Raw genomic sequence first — 21,028 nt, 5'->3', positions numbered from 1 at the left:
GTACGGGCCTGGACATGAGTCTTAACATCACACGAATGAAGTCCCTACTCACATCTAGTGCCCTGAACCATGCTGTTTCCGCGTATAACCGGGTTCTTCGGACACTTATAAAATTCAGTAAAATTGCACCAAGAAAAACTCTTTATTCCATGAGCAGAAAAAATGTATTAACGCGGAACGGAATACGTGTATTTCACGCGACGGATTGAATTATTCTGACCAATCTAATATATAAAATTGCTGGCCGGCTTTTATACGACATCAGAGGAACTATTCGTACAAGATCGGGTACTACCTGTGCTCGAGGAGTGAAACAGATAAATACGATATGTGCAAACGAGAGCGATCTGATAACAATTTGTGGATCGTATTGGGGATGTTCAAGTTTCCCTAATAATGCATTTCTATCTCGCACAAACATATGCCGGCCGCCTTGGAATCTCATAGATTTCAAACTTTATCCTACCTCTATCTCTATCTAATATACGAATTAAATTTTCAAACATCTGTATCCTGTCGTAGTTCTCCTGATACTACACATAGAATGGCTATGTAGCCAGTGATCTATATATGTATTGCTATTGCTGAATCAGATGACCATGATTAAATCGGGTATAAGGTTACTGATCTTGTGGTTGATTAAAGCGATTTCAGATGTTGATCATCGTTGGTTCATAAGGCTTGCCTTGCTGGATCTGGTGGTAACACGGCTAACTTTGATGACACTGCGCTGAGATGAACGAACTTCCTTCCTGCTCTGACGATACGGTTGGAGTGCAAATTGCTTCTACGTGGTGGATGGTCCATGGATTCGAGTGTATCAATTAAACTACCCTGCTGGCTGGCTGGGCGGCTCCACTGATGGAAGTGTACGCTGGAACATATGAGAGGGTGTTTTTTACAATGAAAAATGATACAGTAAAGGGACTTCCCTGCCGCGGAGGCCCAATGGCCTCCGCAGTCGCCTGTTGGCGACTCCAACTGTTGACTCCTGGGTTGATGCGGATGACATTTCTTGTCTCTTTCGGTTATACTACGATGGAATCGACGGAACCACTATGCTGCTGAAACCGCCTAACCGAGCTGGCCATGCTCGTCGACGACCTCTGCATAGGGCGGGAAGGACGAAGTGCATAATTCTTCCTTCGGAAACGGATCTGCTAACGTCGTACCTCGAAATAACCAAGCGTGATTCTTAAATTAGCGTATGTCGAAAAAAGCTTGGCCGTTTGCACGCGCTGGCACTGAGCGCAATTCTGGTCGAAGCTCAACCAAACGGAAACAGTCTCGAATAGGTGAACGGGACGTACACATTGACCACCACCGAAAACAACACAGTTACCTTCTTTTAGAAGTATAGCTTAGGGGGCGTCCAGATACACAGGTTCCCCGAGAACTCATGGACGAGGTTACTGAGAAAAAATATGCGGTTAGCTTTTTGAAAATTCAAAATACACAAAACTTAACTGGCGTGCGGAGGCCTCTTGACCTCCGCCGTTGGAGGAGTCTTAATACTCCTCAGCAGGTGAAATATTATCACGGATGGGTAGTACACAAATTTTCGAGATTGCACGTTGGTAACTACCATCCTTTGTCTGTACTTTGACGACTCGAACATTGCCATCTGAGCCGGTTGTAATCTCCCTTACTCGACCTAGCTGCCACTTCAATGGAGGAAGGTTTTCTTCTTTAAGAACAACCATAGTTCCGACGTGGATGTTGTCTCTTTGTCGTGTCCACTTCGTTCTGTTGTGCAAATTCGATAAATACAACATCGACCATTTCTTCCACAGTAGCTGAGTAAAACGCTGCACCCTTTGCCAAGCAGATAATCTGTTTTCTGGTATCTCTCCGACATCTGGTTCTGGTATTGCCGTCAGTGGACGTTGTATTAAAAAATGCCCTGGGGTTAGCGCTTCATAATCATCAGGGTCATTGCTAACCGGGGTAAGTGGCCGAGAGTTCAGAATAGCTTCAATCTGAACTAGAATCGTTTGCATTTCATCGTATACCAAAGTGTGCAGACCGATAGTACGTTTGAACAGCGTTTTAAACGATTTAACCGCAGATTCCCACAATCCACCGAAGTTTGGCGATCGGGCTGGTATGAATCTAAATTCAATACTATCCTTGGCCGTCTCTTTTAGAACAGTATTCTGGAACTGTTGGCTGAGAAACAGATTTCGAAGTTCATCAAGCTCTCTCTTAGCTCCGACGAAATTCTTTGCGTTGTCACACATAATCAACTCTGGTTTCCCACGTCGAGCTGAGAAACGTCTTAACGATGCCACAAACGCTTGTGTTGTGAGATCAGCGACTACTTCCATATGGATAGCTTTAGTTACAAGACAGACGTACACGGCGATAAAACATTTTGTTGGCCGGCAACGGCGATGAGGATATACTATAAAAAAGGGGCCGCAGAAATCGATTCCCACTCTTTGAAAAGTAGAACAGGGAACTACTCTTTCGGGGGGAAGATCAGCCATGATTTGTTCATGAGCCTTGGGTCGTGCTCGAAAACAAGCAACGCACTCATGAATTACCTGTCTTACTAAGTTTCTTGCAAACACAGGCCAAAAACGTTCTCGCATAGTTGAAATCAACAGTTGTTGCCCAGCATGAAACAATGTTCGATGATAGTGAATGACTATGGTTTTTGTGAACGGGTGATGTGGATCGAGAATGTACGGATGCTTGCGGCTCGGTGATATTACTGCATGTCGCAGCCGGCCGCCGACGCACAGTATGCTTTCAATGAGACACGGCTTTAAAGAACGTATACGTGATGAATCCCGAACGTGAGTCTGCTTGGATAGATCGGAAAGTTCTTGTGGAAAACTTTCCTGTTGAGCAACCCTAACCAATGCTTTTAATGCGTCGTGGAGCTCTGATGACGAAAGAAACCCACTCTTTCTACAATTACGATTGACAACTTGAGCATTGAACCGAAAGCGGCGAATATAAGCAGTAATGCGAACGAGTTCCGACAAAGATGATCGTAGATTGAAGATATCACTAGATGAAGTTGTTTGAACGACTAAACTTGTTGTTTTCTCCTCCAAATTTGCAGTCTCGATATTTTCTTCGTGTATTCGTTGAGGTTGCGGTCGATGTGCTGCGTCTAGTAATAACCACTGTGGGCCATGAAACCATACATTTTGATATTGAAGTTGGGCAGGGGTCATCCCACGAGAGATAATGTCTGCTGGATTCTCAACACCGGCAACGTGGTTCCAAATACCATCCTTCGTGATGTGCTGAATTTCGGAGACTCGGTTTGCCACGAATTGCTTCCATCTGGACGGCGATGATGCCAGCCAACACTTTACGATCATTGAATCTGTCCAGAAAAATGATTCAACGGAGATACGGAGACTTTGATCGACCTTTTCGTACAGATGAGCAAGCAAAAGAGCTGACGACAACTCCAGGCGAGGTATGGACTGTCCTTTCTTTCTTTTCTTCAAGTTTTCCAATGGTGCTACTCGCGACTTGGATTTTAACAATCGCACAGATACGCATCCAGTCTCTGTTGCAGTTCTAATATAGACGCAGGCTCCATATGCGACTTCAGATGCGTCGCAGAAACCGTGTAGTTCCACAGATACAACGTTGTTTGATATTCCAATCCATCTTGGAACAGAAAGACTATCTAATCCAGCTAGATTTCTCCGATACTCATGCCAATATTCTTGTAGGTTTACTTTGAGTGGTTCATCCCACGAACAATCATTCTTCCACAATTGCTCGATAAAAATTTTTGCCTGAATGATGACAGGACCGACCAGACCTAAAGGGTCAAATAATCGAGAGACGTCTGATAGTACTGTACGCTTGGTAACTACAGCTGCTGAGTTCCATTTTGGGATACTGAATCGAAAACTGTCGGTACTAGGCTCCCATACAAGTCCTAACGTCTTGATGGGTGTACTTGATGAGTCTAACTCCAAGATTGAACGATCGTCTCTTAGCTGTTCTGGTACATTCAAAATAAGTTCTCTACTGTTAGAATTCCACTTGCGAAGTGAAAATCCGGCGGACTGTAGAAGTTGGACCAGCTGTGGAATCAGTTTCTTTCCGTCTTCGATGTTGTCGACTCCAGAAAGCATATCGTCCACGTAGAAATCGTGCTTCAATACCTGGGAGGCATCTGGGTACGCTTGCTCTCCTTGCTGTGCTAAAGTTTGCAGGCATTTTGTAGCCAAATACGGGGCAGATGCGGTGCCGTACGTAACGGTTGTTAACTCGAACGTCTGAACTGGTTGTTCAACAGAATCTCTCCACAAGATTCGCTGTAATGCTTAATCCGTATCTTGAATACGAACCATTCTATACATTTTTGCAATATCGGCCACTATTGCAAATCGGTGAACACGAAAGCGTAAAACTATACTGAGTAGGTCTTCTTGGACGACAGGACCAACCATTAGGCCGTCGTTCAAGGAAACTCCGGTTGAAGTCCGGCAAGATGCGTCGAACACCACTCGTAACTTCGTGGTGGTACTGTCTGGTTTTAGAACAGCATGATGTGGCAAATAATAAGTCTTGCATTTGACAGTATTATCGTTTATCTCCCTCATATGACCAAGAGTCCGATACTCGTGAATGAAATTTGAGTATAATGCTTTTAATTCTGGATTGGCAGCGAATCGACGCTCTAGTCTCATGAATCGCTTGAGAGCTATTGCCTTCGATTCCCCCAAATTATTGATAACATTATCTCTTTTCGGTAGAGTTACTAAAAATCTACCCTTCTCATCTCTCTCAGTGGTCTTCTCGAAGAGTTTCTCGCAAGTGGATTCTTCGACGGAATTGATGCTTGTAGTATGGCATGTCTCGAGTTCCCAGAATCTTGTAAGCTGTTCTTCGACCTCCGCTGTCGAACATACATGAACCAGTGAATGTGTCTCGCTGCTTGAATCTGCAGGAACTCGTCCAGAGACTATCCAACCAAATACCGTGTTCTGTAAGGTCGGACCTAAAGGCGTTGCTTTCCATCGCTCATCCTTCAGCAAGTCCATGTAGTATTCGGCTCCAATGATTAAATCAACTGGACCCGGTTCATGAAAACTGGGATCCGCAATTAACGTTGAATCTGGAAGATTCCACTCAACAGGATTAACCTTCGCTGTTGGTAGGAGGACAGTTAACTTCGGCAGTACGTGAAACTGCATCTCTTCAGTAAACGGTGAAATAATCCTGGATCTGGGACCGACTTCGGCACTGACCAACTTTGTTGAAACGGATCTTGCTGAACCGATTCCTTGGACTGATAAGTATTTTGGTGTTTCCCGAAGCTGTAGCTTGTTGGCAAAACTTGCCGTCATTAGACAGTGCTGCGAACACGAGTCGAGTAGAGCTCGTGCCAACATGGTTCTTCCAAATCGATCTTTAATTGTTACAAGAGCGGTTGACAAAAGTATGTTCTGTGTTGTCGTGTTGGGAAGTGCTACGCAAGTTTGACTTGTGGTGGGCGTGTCTGTGGTAGGCTGTGTATTGTTTGTGCGTTGCAAATTGGCAGTGGTTGTGTGTGTCTGTTGGTTCGGATTGTGTTGCTTATTTGGAGACTGACGCGGCTGTGGTTCTTGTGGCGTAATTTTCGGTTGCGAGTGTGGAACGGAGAACCTTGACGGTCCATGCAGCATAGAGTGATGCTTCTTCTGGCAATGACGACATACTCCTCTTTCGCAGGAACTCGCGTAATGGCCTGGACGTAGACAGTTACGACACAACTTATGTGTACTGACGGCTTCAACACGCTCCGAAACTTTCATACGTTGAAATGTAACACACTGGAAAGCGACATGCCACGATTCGTTGCAAAACGGGCATCTATTTGGTGTCTTTACTGTGGCGTGACAAACGGATTGCTTAGATGAACGTTGATCTGGAGTTTGGGTTTTAACAGTAACAATTGATTGCAGAACGTCGCAATGATTTCGAAGAAAACTGATTAAAGCGGTATATGTAGGAACTTCTTTCGAGCTATGATGATTTTCCCACTGACGAAGCGTAGCGGAGTCGAGTTTTGAGCACACCATGTATGCAAGAATGGTGGTCCACCCGGAAGTGTTCTCACCGAGCTTTTCTAACATTTGGAGATTTTTCTCGAACTCGCTGATGACATAGTTGAGTTTTTCGAAGCTCTCTCGTTTGATTTCTTCAATGGCAAACAGTGCGTCCAAGTGAGCCTTTACAATAAGCTTTTTATTCTCATACCGTCTTTCTAACATTTCCCAAACGATTGTATAGTTAGCAGCGCACAATCCCACCGAGCTTATTTCTTGCAATGCAGCTCCAGTCAGCGACGACCTCAGGTATGTGAATTTATCCATATCATTCAACTGCGGATTACTGTGTATAAGACTCAAAAACGCATCACGGAAGGTTACCCATTCAAAAATCTTACCACTGAATGACGGTAGACGGATTTCTGGTAACTTCACTTTCGAAAATGTCACTGGCGGTTGTATGTCACAACTATCATCTCGATTATTCTGCGATCCGGACTCATGATGAGAAGGTAACAACGCTAGCAGCGATGCCTTCAGGACATAGAACTGCTTTTGGAACTCTTGAAGAATACGGTCGTTTTCGTCATCTAGTTGTTCCAAAGCCTCAACTTTCACATCAGGATCAGATTCAGCATGTTTCTGAACCTCTGCATCCTCAAGTAATAATTCTAGCTTGCTCCGAATCACGAAAAATTCTTTATAAACTTCATCCAGTCCTTGCAACCGCAGATCTACCTGTCCGTTGTCTCGCTCTTCTTCAAACTCATCAACAAAGAATTGTATGCCATCTAACAACTTTCGGAGCTGCTGTTCCCGCTTTCGCAGGCATCGTAACTCGGTTACCATTCCAAATCACTGTAAAAGACACCGAACACGGAATGTTTTAAACACTGAGAATCACTAGTGCACGTTTACCGTAATAGATTGACTGACCGACTCGACGTTCCACACAGTTATCGCGTTAAACCGAGATTGACAGAAATTGCAACCTACAACAGAGGAGATTCGACTGAGGTGAACAACCAGCGAACTTGCAACAAGTCTCGAGACCAACTAATTATCAAGGACACACTTGCCAAGAAAAAAAGATATGCATACGCTTCAATGATTTATTTTTAGCCAAACCACATCAACACATGCGCCACATGCAATTGCGCCACCACATATCATGCACTCTACTCCCTGCAATTTCCAGATGTCGTTGATTGGCCCCAAAACTCGATGTTCTACAATAACCGTTGTCCAAGCCTCTGCAGGGATGCACGCTTGCCTCAGCAATGGCGTCGACTGAATTCTCGATGGCGTCGATCGGCGTCCAAAATGGAGAACTATTCTTCTTCCTCTATTCAAGTGCTATTACAATGTAACTTAGCGGTCGAAATTGCGTGTTCACTGTCCGATTTAAAGTTCACTGACCGCGAGTCTTTTCATGCACAACGTTAATTACAGAGTATGTCCGTTCTTAAGTGTCCGATAACCGCACTGATTACGGATCCGGTTCGAAGGACCAATGTTTCCGCGTATAACCGGGTTCTTCGGACACTTATAAAATTCAGTAAAATTGCACCAAGAAAAACTCTTTATTCCATGAGCAGAAAAAATGTATTAACGCGGAACGGAATACGTGTATTTCACGCGACGGATTGAATTATTCTGACCAATCTAATATATAAAATTGCTGGCCGGCTTTTATACGACATCAGAGGAACTATTCGTACAAGATCGGGTACTACCTGTGCTCGAGGAGTGAAACAGATAAATACGATATGTGCAAACGAGAGCGATCTGATAACAATTTGTGGATCGTATTGGGGATGTTCAAGTTTCCCTAATAATGCATTTCTATCTCGCACAAACACATGCCTTTGTCGATATTTTAGGAATAATTGAGTGCATCTACCGTCTCAGATACTGAAAGACTTTAGCTTCAAATGGATTTATTTCACAAAAAAAAACATTGTGTTTTGAAGATTGTTCTGATTCAAAATAGTGTTAGAAATTTTACTAAAACTCCAAATAACCTGTGGAGATTTATGGAATAAGTAGGTCCAGATTCCCTGTTCATTTTGTTATAGTTATAATCTAGAGTTCGTTTGCTGGGGAGTATCTTAAATTGATAAAACATAAAACAAGTTCAAATGGAACTTCTTCAAACCATACCAAGAAATTCTGCATCATAATTTTCCTCCATGAAAAACCCCTTTGGAAGATAATCGGGATCAAAAATATAAAATTTTATCAATGCTCCACTGTGCTACACATGGATTTATCTGAGGACAATCAGCAACAAATCGTTCGTTTAATCGGTCACTGCGCCTTAAAGAATATTCGAGTCTGCTGACGGCTCTGAAACCAGCTCTCAGAACGTTGTCAGAAATGTATTTAATTCTCCAGTAGCTATCATCATATTACCACCATCCTGTGCTCCGATTCGAATGCCAAAAGCACAACCAATCTTTCGGTATTTCGTAACTTATGTAATTCTTGTACCTTTTTCAGACAGGATAAGCGTACCATGTTGGTGAGAGCTACTCCATTCATCCTATTTTTGATCTCGATGAACGATTCGAATCGAATTCGTTTGATTTTCTAACAAAGTCAACGATGTGATTAAATAATTCATAAAACCCGTTAAGCCTCGATTAGTTGGACTGAAGATAAACACGATTACCCTACATAAATGATGGTGTGACCCAAATGGAGAACCGTCATTGAATGCATAGAAAACCTATTTTATCGGTTGATTTTTCTGTCATTTCCAGATATCTCGTTAGGGTGTGCTTAAGAAAAGAGAGAAAAAGGCACCGACGCGAAGGCTAGGTAGGAGGCTTCATACACAGAAACGATGATGTCAGAAGTTACAAGATTCCTAGAATCATCATAGTCTAGCAATTTTCTTAGGATGTGAAACCAGAGTTTAACAGAAGTGATGAAATAAATTTAAAATGCAATTAAAAGTTTCTGATGGAGGCATCTCTCGAGCTAATTCTGCCATAATCTTCAAAACAAAATGAAAATGTATGTGACTAAAATGCCCGCATGACAGAACTAATTTTGTATTTAACATTGTAAAATTTCAAGCTTCTGGAACACCTTTAATGTTTCAGGTGATAAGGCACCATTCATGAATCTACTATTAAATGTACAGTTTGATATGGTCAATATATTCAATTGCCGCAAAAATATGAGAACACAACTGAAAAAAAAAATATAAAACAAAGATCTCTGCTTGGTCTGTGGTATCAAATTATCATCACTGAACCGTGGTGTAAATAAATGTGTGAACTGATTTAACTCCGGGATTTGCTGGGCTTTGGCTGGGAACGGCACGCGTTGCATGTAACAGCGCAATATTTGTGACTCGACGAAATCCGGCACTAAATACGCGGTCGTTTTTCTGTCATTCCCTCGTTAACGAAAAGGTTGCATATTATCCCACTTCATGGAAGTAATACTCAAACGGATTTTGAACCACATTCGTTTGGAGGAATACGAGATTGAGGTTGAAGTTTCTTTTACCATTTACTGACCCAACAGTGAATGTTGCGATTTTCGTCTCGTCGCTTAGTATGTTTTAAAAAATCAATCTTTGCCGTTAAATTCACTGGTCTGAAATCGACATCGAAATCATTTACATGTGAGCCACAGATGTAAAATATTTTTGATAAACTTATATTAATGCAAAGCGAATCGAGAATATAAGATTGCGTTCTAAATACTGGCCAAAAACTGAAAGCTGTGAACAGAGGAAATGAAGCGCATATTGGTACGGCTACTGTAACTCAGACACGCACTGGCTCCTCCCGAAATCGAACACTTTCAACTATTGGTTCGATATATACTATTTACACATTCGGTTTTCATTTTGGACAACTATTGCCAATATCAGAATAAACCAATATTTTTTATCAGTCTTTAGTGCAGTTCCACAGAGTTTTAACGTAGTTTGCATCATCACTCAAATGATAGTTTGAAATTTATATGACATTCGGCCCTCCTAAAGTCGGTTTTCGGAATGATGGCATAACCTCTCTATATGATTTTCGTTCTTTAAAAAGCATTATTGGGAGACAAAAGTTGAATAAAAATTTTAGTACTAGGGCTCAATCAGATTACACCGTGAAGTAGTGGTTTCGATTCTGCAGATGAAAAAAATATCCTGCTGCTGAGTGCTACACATCAACTACTACGACCTTTTTCTGTCCTTCATGAGTCGAAACTAGGGAGCCAGCTCAGACCACTTCTTCTAATGCTGAATGATCTATGTAGTGAATTGTCATCGTTTGAAGTAGTGTATGCAGATGTTATAAAAAATATCGCATCATCGGAAGCCTTATGGATTGTAGTGCTCTTCTAATGAACTTTGAGAGGGTCTTATACATATACAGTCTGCTACATAAAAGCGTAGTCACTATTACTCGCGATCGGTAAGGTGGAATGGTGTGATTTTTTTTTACACAGAGGGGAGTAGTGTCTTTCATGCAATGCGAGAATAAATCAGCTGACTATTGCTTACAATTCGATCTTAGCATTTTTCGAAAATAAGTACCGCGAAGGCTACGCGCTTTGTATCATTTTTTTTTTGTGCTCGCACCCGAAAGGTTCCAGCCCTCTCAGTCGTCCTATGCCAATCAAATTGAGAGCGTTTGGGCTCAAATGAATATGAAGCTTGGAAAGAATCGACCACACAATTTGAAGCAGCTTATTCGCCGAATTCCCAAAATTTGGAGATCGTTTCCAGAAGAATACGCGCAAAATCTCGCTCAAAGTATGCCACGAAGATATCAAACCATTATTAACGCTGAAGGGGATTGAATTTGCTATTAATGTATACTAAGGTATTTTTATGCGGTCTTTTATGCGATTTTTTTATACGGTTTTTTATGCGAAGTTTCAGAGTTATGCGGTTTTTTTATGCGCATTTTCAGAGTTATGCGGTTTTTTTATACGGTACGTAAACTCGCATAAAAAAGACTTCAGTGTATTTGCATGTAAGTTTTTGGTCTAATAAACCTTTTCATTCAATTCTTTTCCACTTCTCACAACAGTGACCACGCTCTTATGTAACTGACTGTATGATCGGAGCAGTAACGACCCAACTAACCAAAAGTTCGGATAAAAGGGATTGATTTGGCATAAGCAGCTCTCAAAGTTAATCAATAGCATTCTAAGTAGCCTTTTAAGTAATTATCCACACTTCAAAGTTCGCACGATGTAACCGAACGAACTTCTAAGCTGCTTCTAGAATACATTGTTCAGCTTCTATGCAGCGAAATAGGAACCTGTACTTTCAAGTTGCCAAAATTACCACGCGTACTCTCAAGCAGCGAGAATATTCACGCGGAACTTGTTCTGTACTTCGAACTGTCAAAAATTGCAAAGTGTTTTCGTAAGCAGCTAGAAAGTTCACGCGGAACTTGATCTGTACTTTCAAGTTCTCAAAAGTTCCGCGTGTACTTTTAAGCAACAAGAAAGTGGATTTTTTAAGTAATTGCGGAACTTCTGGTTGCTTGGGGAAGCACTCAAGACTTCATCAATGTGTCTAGAATGTCTCTAGAATGTTTACATCGCACTTCTAAGCAGTATTCTGGTATTTTTGAACACGGAGTTACGATTCTTCTCTTCAACCAATATGTTTCGCAAAATAAATTAGTATTCCTTCAGTATTTTGTATTTCGTCACCCTATATTTTTCAGACTCGGAAGTCTGTAAGACAATATGATAAACGCATAGAACTTCTTGCTTCAATCTCCCATTTCCCCATACAGAATTTGTATTTACTTAAATTGCCAAATACATTCTATGCAAATTCTGAAATTTTCTTGTTTTACCTTTTTTTATATATATAAAAAATAGGTATAGAATTCGCTCAAACTTTCGAAAAATTTTCCGAGGCCCGGAGGGCCGAATGTCATATACCAATCGATTCAGCTCGACGAACTGAGCAAATGGCTGTGTGTGTGTATGGGTGTGTGTCTGTATGTGTATTGTCAACTAAGAGGTCGAGATCTCAGGGATGGCTGGACCGATTTTGATCAAACTAGTCGCAAATGAAAGGTCTCCCCGTCACCCAAAACGCTATTGAATGGTTTCGAGATCGGATGTTTACTTTTTGAGTTATACGAAGTTTTATGTCAAAATTTTGAGTTTTTGGACAGTATCTGTCACATTTGACCTTGAAAACGGAATATGTTTCCAGACTTAGATTTCGCTCGGTAATACCTATCCAACAAGCCATAGATTGTTAAAATCCGTCCATTTTTAACGGAGATATCGATATTTTTGTGTAAGCCTTATTCCAGTAGAAGGAATTTTGAGCGCTGTATGAAAAAGCAATGCTTGGGGGCTACATGAAGCACGATTTTTTATACTGTTACATATAATTGTTTCTAAGTACCAAAAAGACTGTGTACAGCATCCTTTTTTATGACAATTTGCCTCGGACCAATTTTGGCACGGTTCATTTTTGGCAACATAATCTTTCGAATATGGCATATGTAAACCAGATGATACCACCATTATCGAGTTGGAAGTAATTCCATAATTATATTGATTTAAACTATTTACAGCAATAAATGCTGGAAGAACATGACTTCCATATACCATACGACTCAGTTCGTCGAGATCAGCAAATGCGTGTGTGATAAATAATTTCACTCTTTTTTCTCGGAGATGGTTAAACCGTTTTCTACAAACTCAGATTCATATGAAAAGTCGTATACTCCCAAACAAGGTTCCTGAATTACGTTTGGATCCGACTTCTGATTGCGGAACCACAGGATGATATGTGAAACGAAATTAAAATAATGCAATTAATTTTTCTCGTAGATGGCTGAACCGATCTAAGATTCAAATGAAATCTAAGAATCATCCATGATTCAAATGAGAGGTCTTAAAATTCTATAAAACCTCTTACTTTTTAGTCAGATCCGACTTCTGGTTTAGAAAATGCAGGGTGATTAGTATAAAAATGTCCATTTCACATAAATTAATCAGGTTTATCGGGTTTGCAGATTTGGATAGTCGATTACCAAATAAATTTATTTCAGTTTGAGCGGTATTCGTTTTTGGATTCGGAATGTACCCCCAAATTTTAATTCGCACTACAATTTCTCAAAGATGTCTACACACTCCTCAGGTGAATTTAACTGATTTCGGCTACACCGATTTTAGAATTCCGGTTCCAGTATCGAATCGATTCTCAAAGCTCAATCATTTTCTCAAAAAAGGCCAAATCGAACTTCAAAAACAAATATTACAGGACTTAAGGTCCCATACAAAATCGGTGAATTTTATCCGATTCTGGAATTACAGATGATGAGTTTCATGTAAATTGTTTGGCGTAATAATTTATGGCCATTAGAATCATTTTGGGCTATGCTAATTCCTGAATACCGGCTCTGGAAGTACCATAAATAATGACGAAAAACTCTAAAGTGGAACTTATTTCGACATCTCATGGAATGTTCAATCGATTGTCACACGCTAAGATTGAAATTCGATATGTTTTGCAGTTTCGACATTACAGGGTAACGAGTGATTAAAATCTCAATTTGCCGTTTAAAACGACGATAATTAAAATAATGTCATGAGAACTAAAACACCGAAGAATATCCATGCAAAAACACATGCGTATTGATAAAAAAAGGTATCATCTCACTGCTAGGTGGATTAATCTCGTTTTTTGTTTTGAATCTGCACTCCTGCTTCCACGAAACAAAAGGCATTACTCACAGTCGATCAAAAACTTAAACCTGTTGATGATTAAAATCAAGTAAAAAATCAGATTTTTTGCACCGATACGGACAATGGATGAAACATGGATTCATCACTTCTTCCCGGAATCAAAGCGATCATCATCGGAATGGACTGCTGCCAATGAGCCGCGTCCGAGCCGTCCAAAGCCACAATAGTCAGTTGGGAAGGTTAAGGTTTCAATATTTTGGGATGTACATGGTATAATCTTAATCGACTATCTTGATAAAGGAAAAACAATCAACAACCAATACTACATAGCGTTGTTAGGTCGTTTGAATGCAAAAATCAAAAGAAAACGATCTCATATGTTGAAGAAAAACATCTGTTCGAATCCAGACGACCTGTATAAGTGGTTTCTCATTCGATTTTTGTTTTCTGTATAAAAAATCAAGGCGCGTACTAAAACACCTCGCTCATGCTGCGTATCGAGTCCAAGCGGTATGTGGGATAACTGCCGATATAGAGCAAAAGGAATAAATTTCCATTATACCGATTCACTGCGATAAGCTTCATTGAAATAGTGAAGAGTTCATACCAGTGAGTAATATTCGAGGCTTGAACAAGCTAATGAGCAACAGAAGGACTTCATGCGGCATGTAGATCCTGTGAAGTGTTCAACTATTCCCATCATAAACCCCCAAGTAGCGAGATGCTTTCGCAATATTGAAGCTATCATGCTGCTCAAATATTCTCACGCTAACCGAGAAACGTATCCAAATCCTTCGCACAAGTCATTCTATGTATATTGCAGATCGACCGGGAAAGTAGTTGCACTTGAGATGTATGTTTTCTACGAAAATGAAAGGATGATGTAAGCCTATAACCTATATGAGTATTATTTCCTTCGGTAACGGAACTGCAAACATTAAAGCGAACCCAATCAGCAAGTAATAAAAAGTTTGTAAGAGAAAGCAATCACCGTAACAGATTCAAATATGCGTCTCGTTTGTAGTCAAAACAACCAAAATTTCTAGCAATGATCTATATGAGGTACCATTTTGTTATATCGCGATTCCTTCGGAAAAAACGATTTTATTTCCTATAACTAAAAATTTTGCTTTACTCTTACTTGGTTCGGATTTTTCATATGCAAACTTCATTACTAAAGAGAACAATTTGCATTAACAGTTGACAACTTTGACTCTAGATTATTTTTTGAGAATAACCTAATGAACTTTGGAACTTTTCAAAACCCTGCTGCTCGAAAACGGTGGGTCTGATTGATTTGGTGCCTTCGGCAACGTTTTAGGGAGGCCATATTAAGAAAGTATGCACAGTTAAAACCGGATGTACTTTATTTTTTTTTTTGATACGCCTATTATTAAACGAAGCACTTTTGGTTAAGATAGAGATGTAATGAACAAAAAGCTACTATGTCTTTAAAAAAAAAAAAAAATAAAAATAAACGGACCCAATTTTAGAAACGTATGCGACGAAATAAATTAAAAGAGATGTCAATTTATACTTTACTTACAGCTGCGGTTCCCAAAATACAGCGGTTTTGAAATGAAATCCTATGAAACTTTGATTTTTCTGTAGTTTCCGGATACTGTAAGTTTAATCAAGCAAGAGTTAGACACACATTATTCTAAGCTTTAATAAAATATTGGAAAATCGTTTTTGTTACTGATTTCTCATTATTACATAACACTTTTTTCAGTCATCACAGTTTGCAAATTGCTCAACGTTTATTACATATACTATCCAGAAGCTGATTGAAATGACTCTTGAATAATAATCGCACTTTGAATATTGTTTACTAAGCTGTTGCTTGATAACATAACGTACTTTCGAAATATTGGATTAAAAAATGAAAACAAATGTTTTTTAACAATTCTCAATAATACACCTACGTTTTTATAGATGCACATAAAAGGAGCGTCGTAATTCACTTAAATTTACAATTCAAAACATGCAAAGACAAATCATATTTTCAACTTCACAGTAAATTTAGTTGAAGTTTACATCGATATAGACACGAACATTATTTTTACATGTTGTTAGATGTAATATTCTGTCATCACCGAAGAAATTACGGCTTGCTTTAATTTACGTCAAGCATAAATTTCATTTTTTAAGAGTGTATTTTAAAACGAGTAGAACTTTTTAACCATTATTTCTTCACCTTCACTTTTATTTTTTGCTATTGTGCAATTCCATACGAAATAGCAGGTCGATTTTTTATTTTTTATTTGTATATTTTTATTTGACTTAAATTTTGCACATGCATCAAAAGTAACAATTTACATCATAAGTTTGCCAATTTTGCCAATTTTAGGACTATATAAAAATATACACACCAAAAAAATCTGAATAATACCGAAGACTTAATTCCTCATACGATGTAATTCATAAAGACCTAATTTGTCAAATGACGGAACATTTTATTTGTAATGACTTAATGTTAGATGAGCTTGAATTTCACTGGTTTCGACTGTAACTTGCGTTCTGCTAGCAGGTGCGACTGTATGAAATTAAATGCACCTTTTACCAACCAAGCAGATGAATGCTTATATGGCTCAGTCGATTAACAGACGTACATGCGATCCAATGATTCTCGGTTCAAGTCGCGGCGGTTGCTATTAGTATTCTTTTTTAATTTCAACGAATTTCATGTCATGGAGTGTTAGACACAATATTAAATGTTCTTCCACGTGAATTTGCGTGAACTGCGACGTTCCATTTATGTGCATCTAATAAGATGTGAAATCACAGGGATTTTTTTAAGTGTGTAGTTCTGCTGAAAATAATTTATGTTTGTTTTTTATTTAAAAAAAGTAAAACTTGAAATTCAGATATTTCAGAAAAGTTTTTTTTGATTTTTTTATTTTCAGATATTTTGTAGCTAAATTCCAAAATTAAAAACTGTCAAATTTTTAGAGCAAAGAAATAATATTCGATAAAGTTACACATTTTCAAAATGAGGAAAAATCATGAACTTTTTTTTAATATAATTTCCAACTAAATTTTATAAAATAGCGTTATTAGTGTTCATTCTATAATATGTTTTGCCTTTCTCATATGAAAAGGCTATGCGAACACTGTGAAAATCGACTTTACAACCGAGGCCCGGAGTACCAAATGTCATATACCATATTCGACTCAGTTCGTCGAGATCACAAAATGTCTATGTATATGTGTATGTACGTATGTATGCACGTGTGTATGTGACAAATAATGTCACTCACTTTTCTCAGAGATGGTTGAACCAATTTTCACTTTGATTCAAATAAAAGGTCTTTAGTTTCCATACAAAGTTTCTTAATTTCCTTTTGATCCCAGAAGTTGGAAATACAGGATCCCAGTTCCGGAAATACAGGATGATATGCACCAAAGAAATAAAAAAATAGTCACACACGTTTCTCAGAGATGGCGCGACCGATTTTCACAAACTTAGATTCAAATGAAAAGTCTTATAGCCTCATACAATTTTCTTGAACTTCATTTGAATCCAACTTCCCCTTCCGGAATTACCAAGAAATATGAGCAAATTTATTAAAAAATAAGCACTCCATTTTCTTGGAAATTTCGTAACCGATTTTCTTAGAAATTTTTAAAAAGTCCCCAAGAAGTTGATCCAGATCCGACTTCCGGTTCCGGTATTACAGTGCGATAAGTGAAAATTTTCATTATTTTTCCAAAAGCGATGGCGAAACGAGGTGCACATTTTCATAAAACTTACTGCTAAACTCATCCAGTTGGCAGATATTGTTAGTTAGTATATAAAACTACTTTGGGACTACTAGTCCCCGGTTTTCGCTTCCGAAAGCACCGATAATAGTGAAGAAAATCTCTAAAAACGGAACTCACTTGATTTCTCAGCAACGGTGAAGCCAATTTTCACGAATCATGATTCAAATTTAAGCTTTCATTGTCTTTAAATATACTGTGCAATTTAATCCAGGTCCAACATCCGGTTCCAAAATAATAGGGCGATGAGTGTCAAAACATTTAAATCGTTATTCAAAATGACAATGCAAAATTAGTACGCTACGGTATGTGCGGCTTTGCTCCGTTCGCAGTTAGTTACTTCGGCTTTACTGGTTCCAAGTTCTCGGTTCCAGAAGTACCGGAAATAGTGGTCAAAAAGTTTAAAACGGGACTCACTCAATTTTCTCAGAGATGATTTGATCGATTTCCTCAAACAGGCTCATATAAAAATTCCTATAGTCTCATAGGTTGCTGTTTAATTTCATCCGGGTCCGACTTCCGGTTCCAGAATCATAGGGTAAAGTGTGTTTAATCATTTAGTGCAACGATGTAAAATAAAGAAAATACCTGTTAACAAATTGAAATGGTTTAGTTAGTTTATACTCAAAGGAAGTATCTCATTTAATTCAAGATTGAAGAAAAAAAGGCATCAATATGCCACTAGGTGGATCAAAAAAGGTTTTTTTTCTAATATTTGAATGTATGAAATATATTAGAAAGGTAATCTATAGCTTTCGTTAAGAATCAGAAAATATGTTTCCCAGTTCTCTGATATAAATATACCTGTTATTTGCTTGAGGCAGGCCTGTTGTTATATTTTTTGGTTCCATTTTTCATGAAAATTCGTTTTTTGAGATATTTGAGTTTGAAGTGTTATGTTTAAAAATTTGTTTAACAGTTATACATTTTTACATAAGGAGTGTATCGAAAAGTAGTTAGCAACATTGATTATTGAATAAAAAAGCGAAAAAAAAGCATATTTTGACATCAGTTTTCGATATATTGTAGAAAAAATACATTTTTATGCATTTCACTGATTATATTGGAGAAAATCCTAGTTTCTGTGAAACGCTCGCACTTTGGACTTGACATTTTTCATTAAATTCTGCACAGTTACTTTTGTGACTTTCCTGGTGGCAGCTGTCCAGTTTTTTTTTAACTCCTGCATGTTTTGGGGCACTGTACCTTCCTTCCGAAAGTGCCGCTTGACAATTGCCCAATACCTTTCAATTGGTCGAAGATCCAGGCAGTCCGGTGGGTTGATGTCCTTTTCCACGAATTGTACATTATTTTTTGACAACCACTGTAGAATGGAGTTGGCGTAGTAGGCTGAAGCCTAATCCGGCCGAAGAGAGGAGGAGCCTTATGCTTTCTGTACAGTGGCAGCATTCTCTTCTTCAAACATTCTTCCTCGTACACCTTGGCGTTAATTGTGCTCTTCGTGAAGAAAATCGACGACCGCAAACCACAGGTACAAATTGCTTGCCAGACCAACACCTTCAGTCAGCGTCGTCCAGGTCCTGGTACACCGATTTCGTATAATATTGCGGTCTGTGCAGCGCTCGAGAGTCTTCCTTGGCGTAGGTTTCGTCGTCGATTAGGATGCATCCGTCTTTATTCTGTAGAATCCGGTTATACAGTTTTCGCGCTCTTGTTTTGGCCTGAACTTGCTGTACCAGGGACTTTTTCGGTACCTTCTGTTTCTTGTACGTTTTCAGGAAGTTCCGAACTTTGATCCGTTGAATCATCCCGATGCTGGTGTTGAACTGCTTGGCCAAATCCCGCGTCGACGCCGATGGTTTTTTCCTGATGTACTCAACCACTTTTAAGTCCCGGCCGGGCTGGCTGGGACCCGTTTTCCTACCGGATCGGGGCAAATTTTTCATGGAAAGAGTCTTACCGAACTTCTCGATAACATTTTTGACACTGGTGTGGTGCACTTTCACCCGTTTTGCAATTTCGTTGTACGTGACACCACTTTCTGAGCACCAAGTGTGCAGAATTTTCTTTCGCGTTTCCGGATCAATTCGACTCATCATTGAAACGATAAACCGTGACGAAACCAATCGATTGCGCATCTGTTATTGACATGTAAACAAACATGTCACCGCAAAACACGCTGCAAAAAATTAAGCCATTTCAGAGTAATAACTGTTTGAATGTTGCTAACTACTTATCGATACACTCCTTAGTCCTTATATAAGGACTATCAGGTAGAAGATACCAAGCCGATCGGACTCATTTCTTGGATATAAATTAGTGAAATTTTTCAAAGGATTTTTCCTTAGTAAGGTTAGGTTAAATTTAAAACCAAAGATGCAAATTGTTCCGTTTGACCATAAATATCGCTTATGCAAAATTTGAGCCAAATAAAAAAATACAAAAAAATTTCAAAGAAAATCTGTCATTTACGGTGTAACTGCTCTATTGTGATCATGAAGTAGAAAACTAAATTTGTTAAAATCTGAGAAAATTGAGCCGAGAGAAAGAATTGCGTTTTGTCGGTTACATATTTTATTATCTTGTTATAATATATTACTTATATAATGATATCTCCGGAACCAGAAGTGCAAACCATATACAGCTTTGGTATAACTGGAAACAATCACATAGTATAAAATAGGTAACATTTTTTTGTTGAAAATACAGGCTTTGCTCTGGAAGCAGACCACAAACCTTTTGAAATATTGTGTGCGTTCGATGTACTATAACTCTTTCCTATATTGTCGAAGTTTATGGTGAAACGATTGTTGATCTTTATATGCGATCTATGAAATAGCCAAAGTTTTTTATCTCTTCCATTAAACAGAAATACTGCTCCGGTTTGACGACTCTTCGCATGGTTTTCAAGTTTTACGACTTTAGCGACACATGGCGGTGCTGCGATGTTGCGCTTCAAACTCATTGTCATATATTTTGGTTTGAACGCTATAATGATATCTCACCCGATTTTAACTACACCAAGCTGCCTACCTCAACTATATACCGTAAAGGTCGAGTTGGCTGTCAATGTTGATGCATGACCGCAGGGGCATTTATTTTTTGTTCATATTACCATAGCAGAGTCGCTTCTCGTACCAAGTTACAATGTCATGTAAAATGGTTTTTTTTACTGTACGAGCAGCTGTTCTCACGCGTGAACGCTCGCTTTAAATTTTCTGGTTTCACGTATTTAAGTACCCAATTCTCAATCTGTTGAATGATGCTTCACGTATGCAAGAGATACCCGATTGTGCCACATTCATTTTATTTAAATGTTCTTGTTGAGTTATTTAAAAATATTCCAGGAATGCGTTTACCCCTGCTTCATTGATTTTTTTCAATGATCTGGGATTGGGATGTCTTCAGATGTCCTTCAGACGCCATATTCTGCTCTTTAATGTCGTTTTCGTTTGATGCCAAACCAAACCCAGTTTCCACCCTAACTGCTGTCAAACCGTTTGTTTGAAGATAGTTTCGAACCTAGTTTTAACGTTGTTGAACTGAAAATCGAGTCAGTTTCGAACCTGGTTGTTATATCAGGTTTGCTCAAACCCCCGTTG

At 39.1% G+C, this 21,028-nt stretch overlaps 2 protein-coding genes across 3 annotated transcripts in view; both read right to left on the bottom strand.

The window, feature by feature from the left end:
• LOC131438760 (G-protein coupled receptor dmsr-1) overlaps nt 1–21,028 on the bottom strand; it is a 475,110-nt gene that overhangs the window by 155,013 nt on the left and 299,069 nt on the right. The gene's annotated exons all lie outside the window — the stretch shown is intronic.
• Nucleotides 1,509–6,863, bottom strand: LOC131434190 (uncharacterized). Its single transcript, XM_058600845.1, has 2 exons — nt 4,329–6,863; nt 1,509–4,256 (listed from the first exon to the last, which is right to left on the bottom strand). Exons 1-2 carry the CDS (start codon nt 6,861–6,863, stop codon nt 1,509–1,511), a joined length of 5,283 nt encoding a protein of 1,760 aa, XP_058456828.1.

The sequence above is a fragment of the Malaya genurostris genome, chromosome 3, assembly GCF_030247185.1.
Source record: "Malaya genurostris strain Urasoe2022 chromosome 3, Malgen_1.1, whole genome shotgun sequence".
In the NCBI taxonomy this organism is placed as follows: Eukaryota; Metazoa; Arthropoda; class Insecta; order Diptera; family Culicidae; genus Malaya; species Malaya genurostris.
This window is presented reverse-complemented; position numbering and strand designations above follow the sequence as displayed.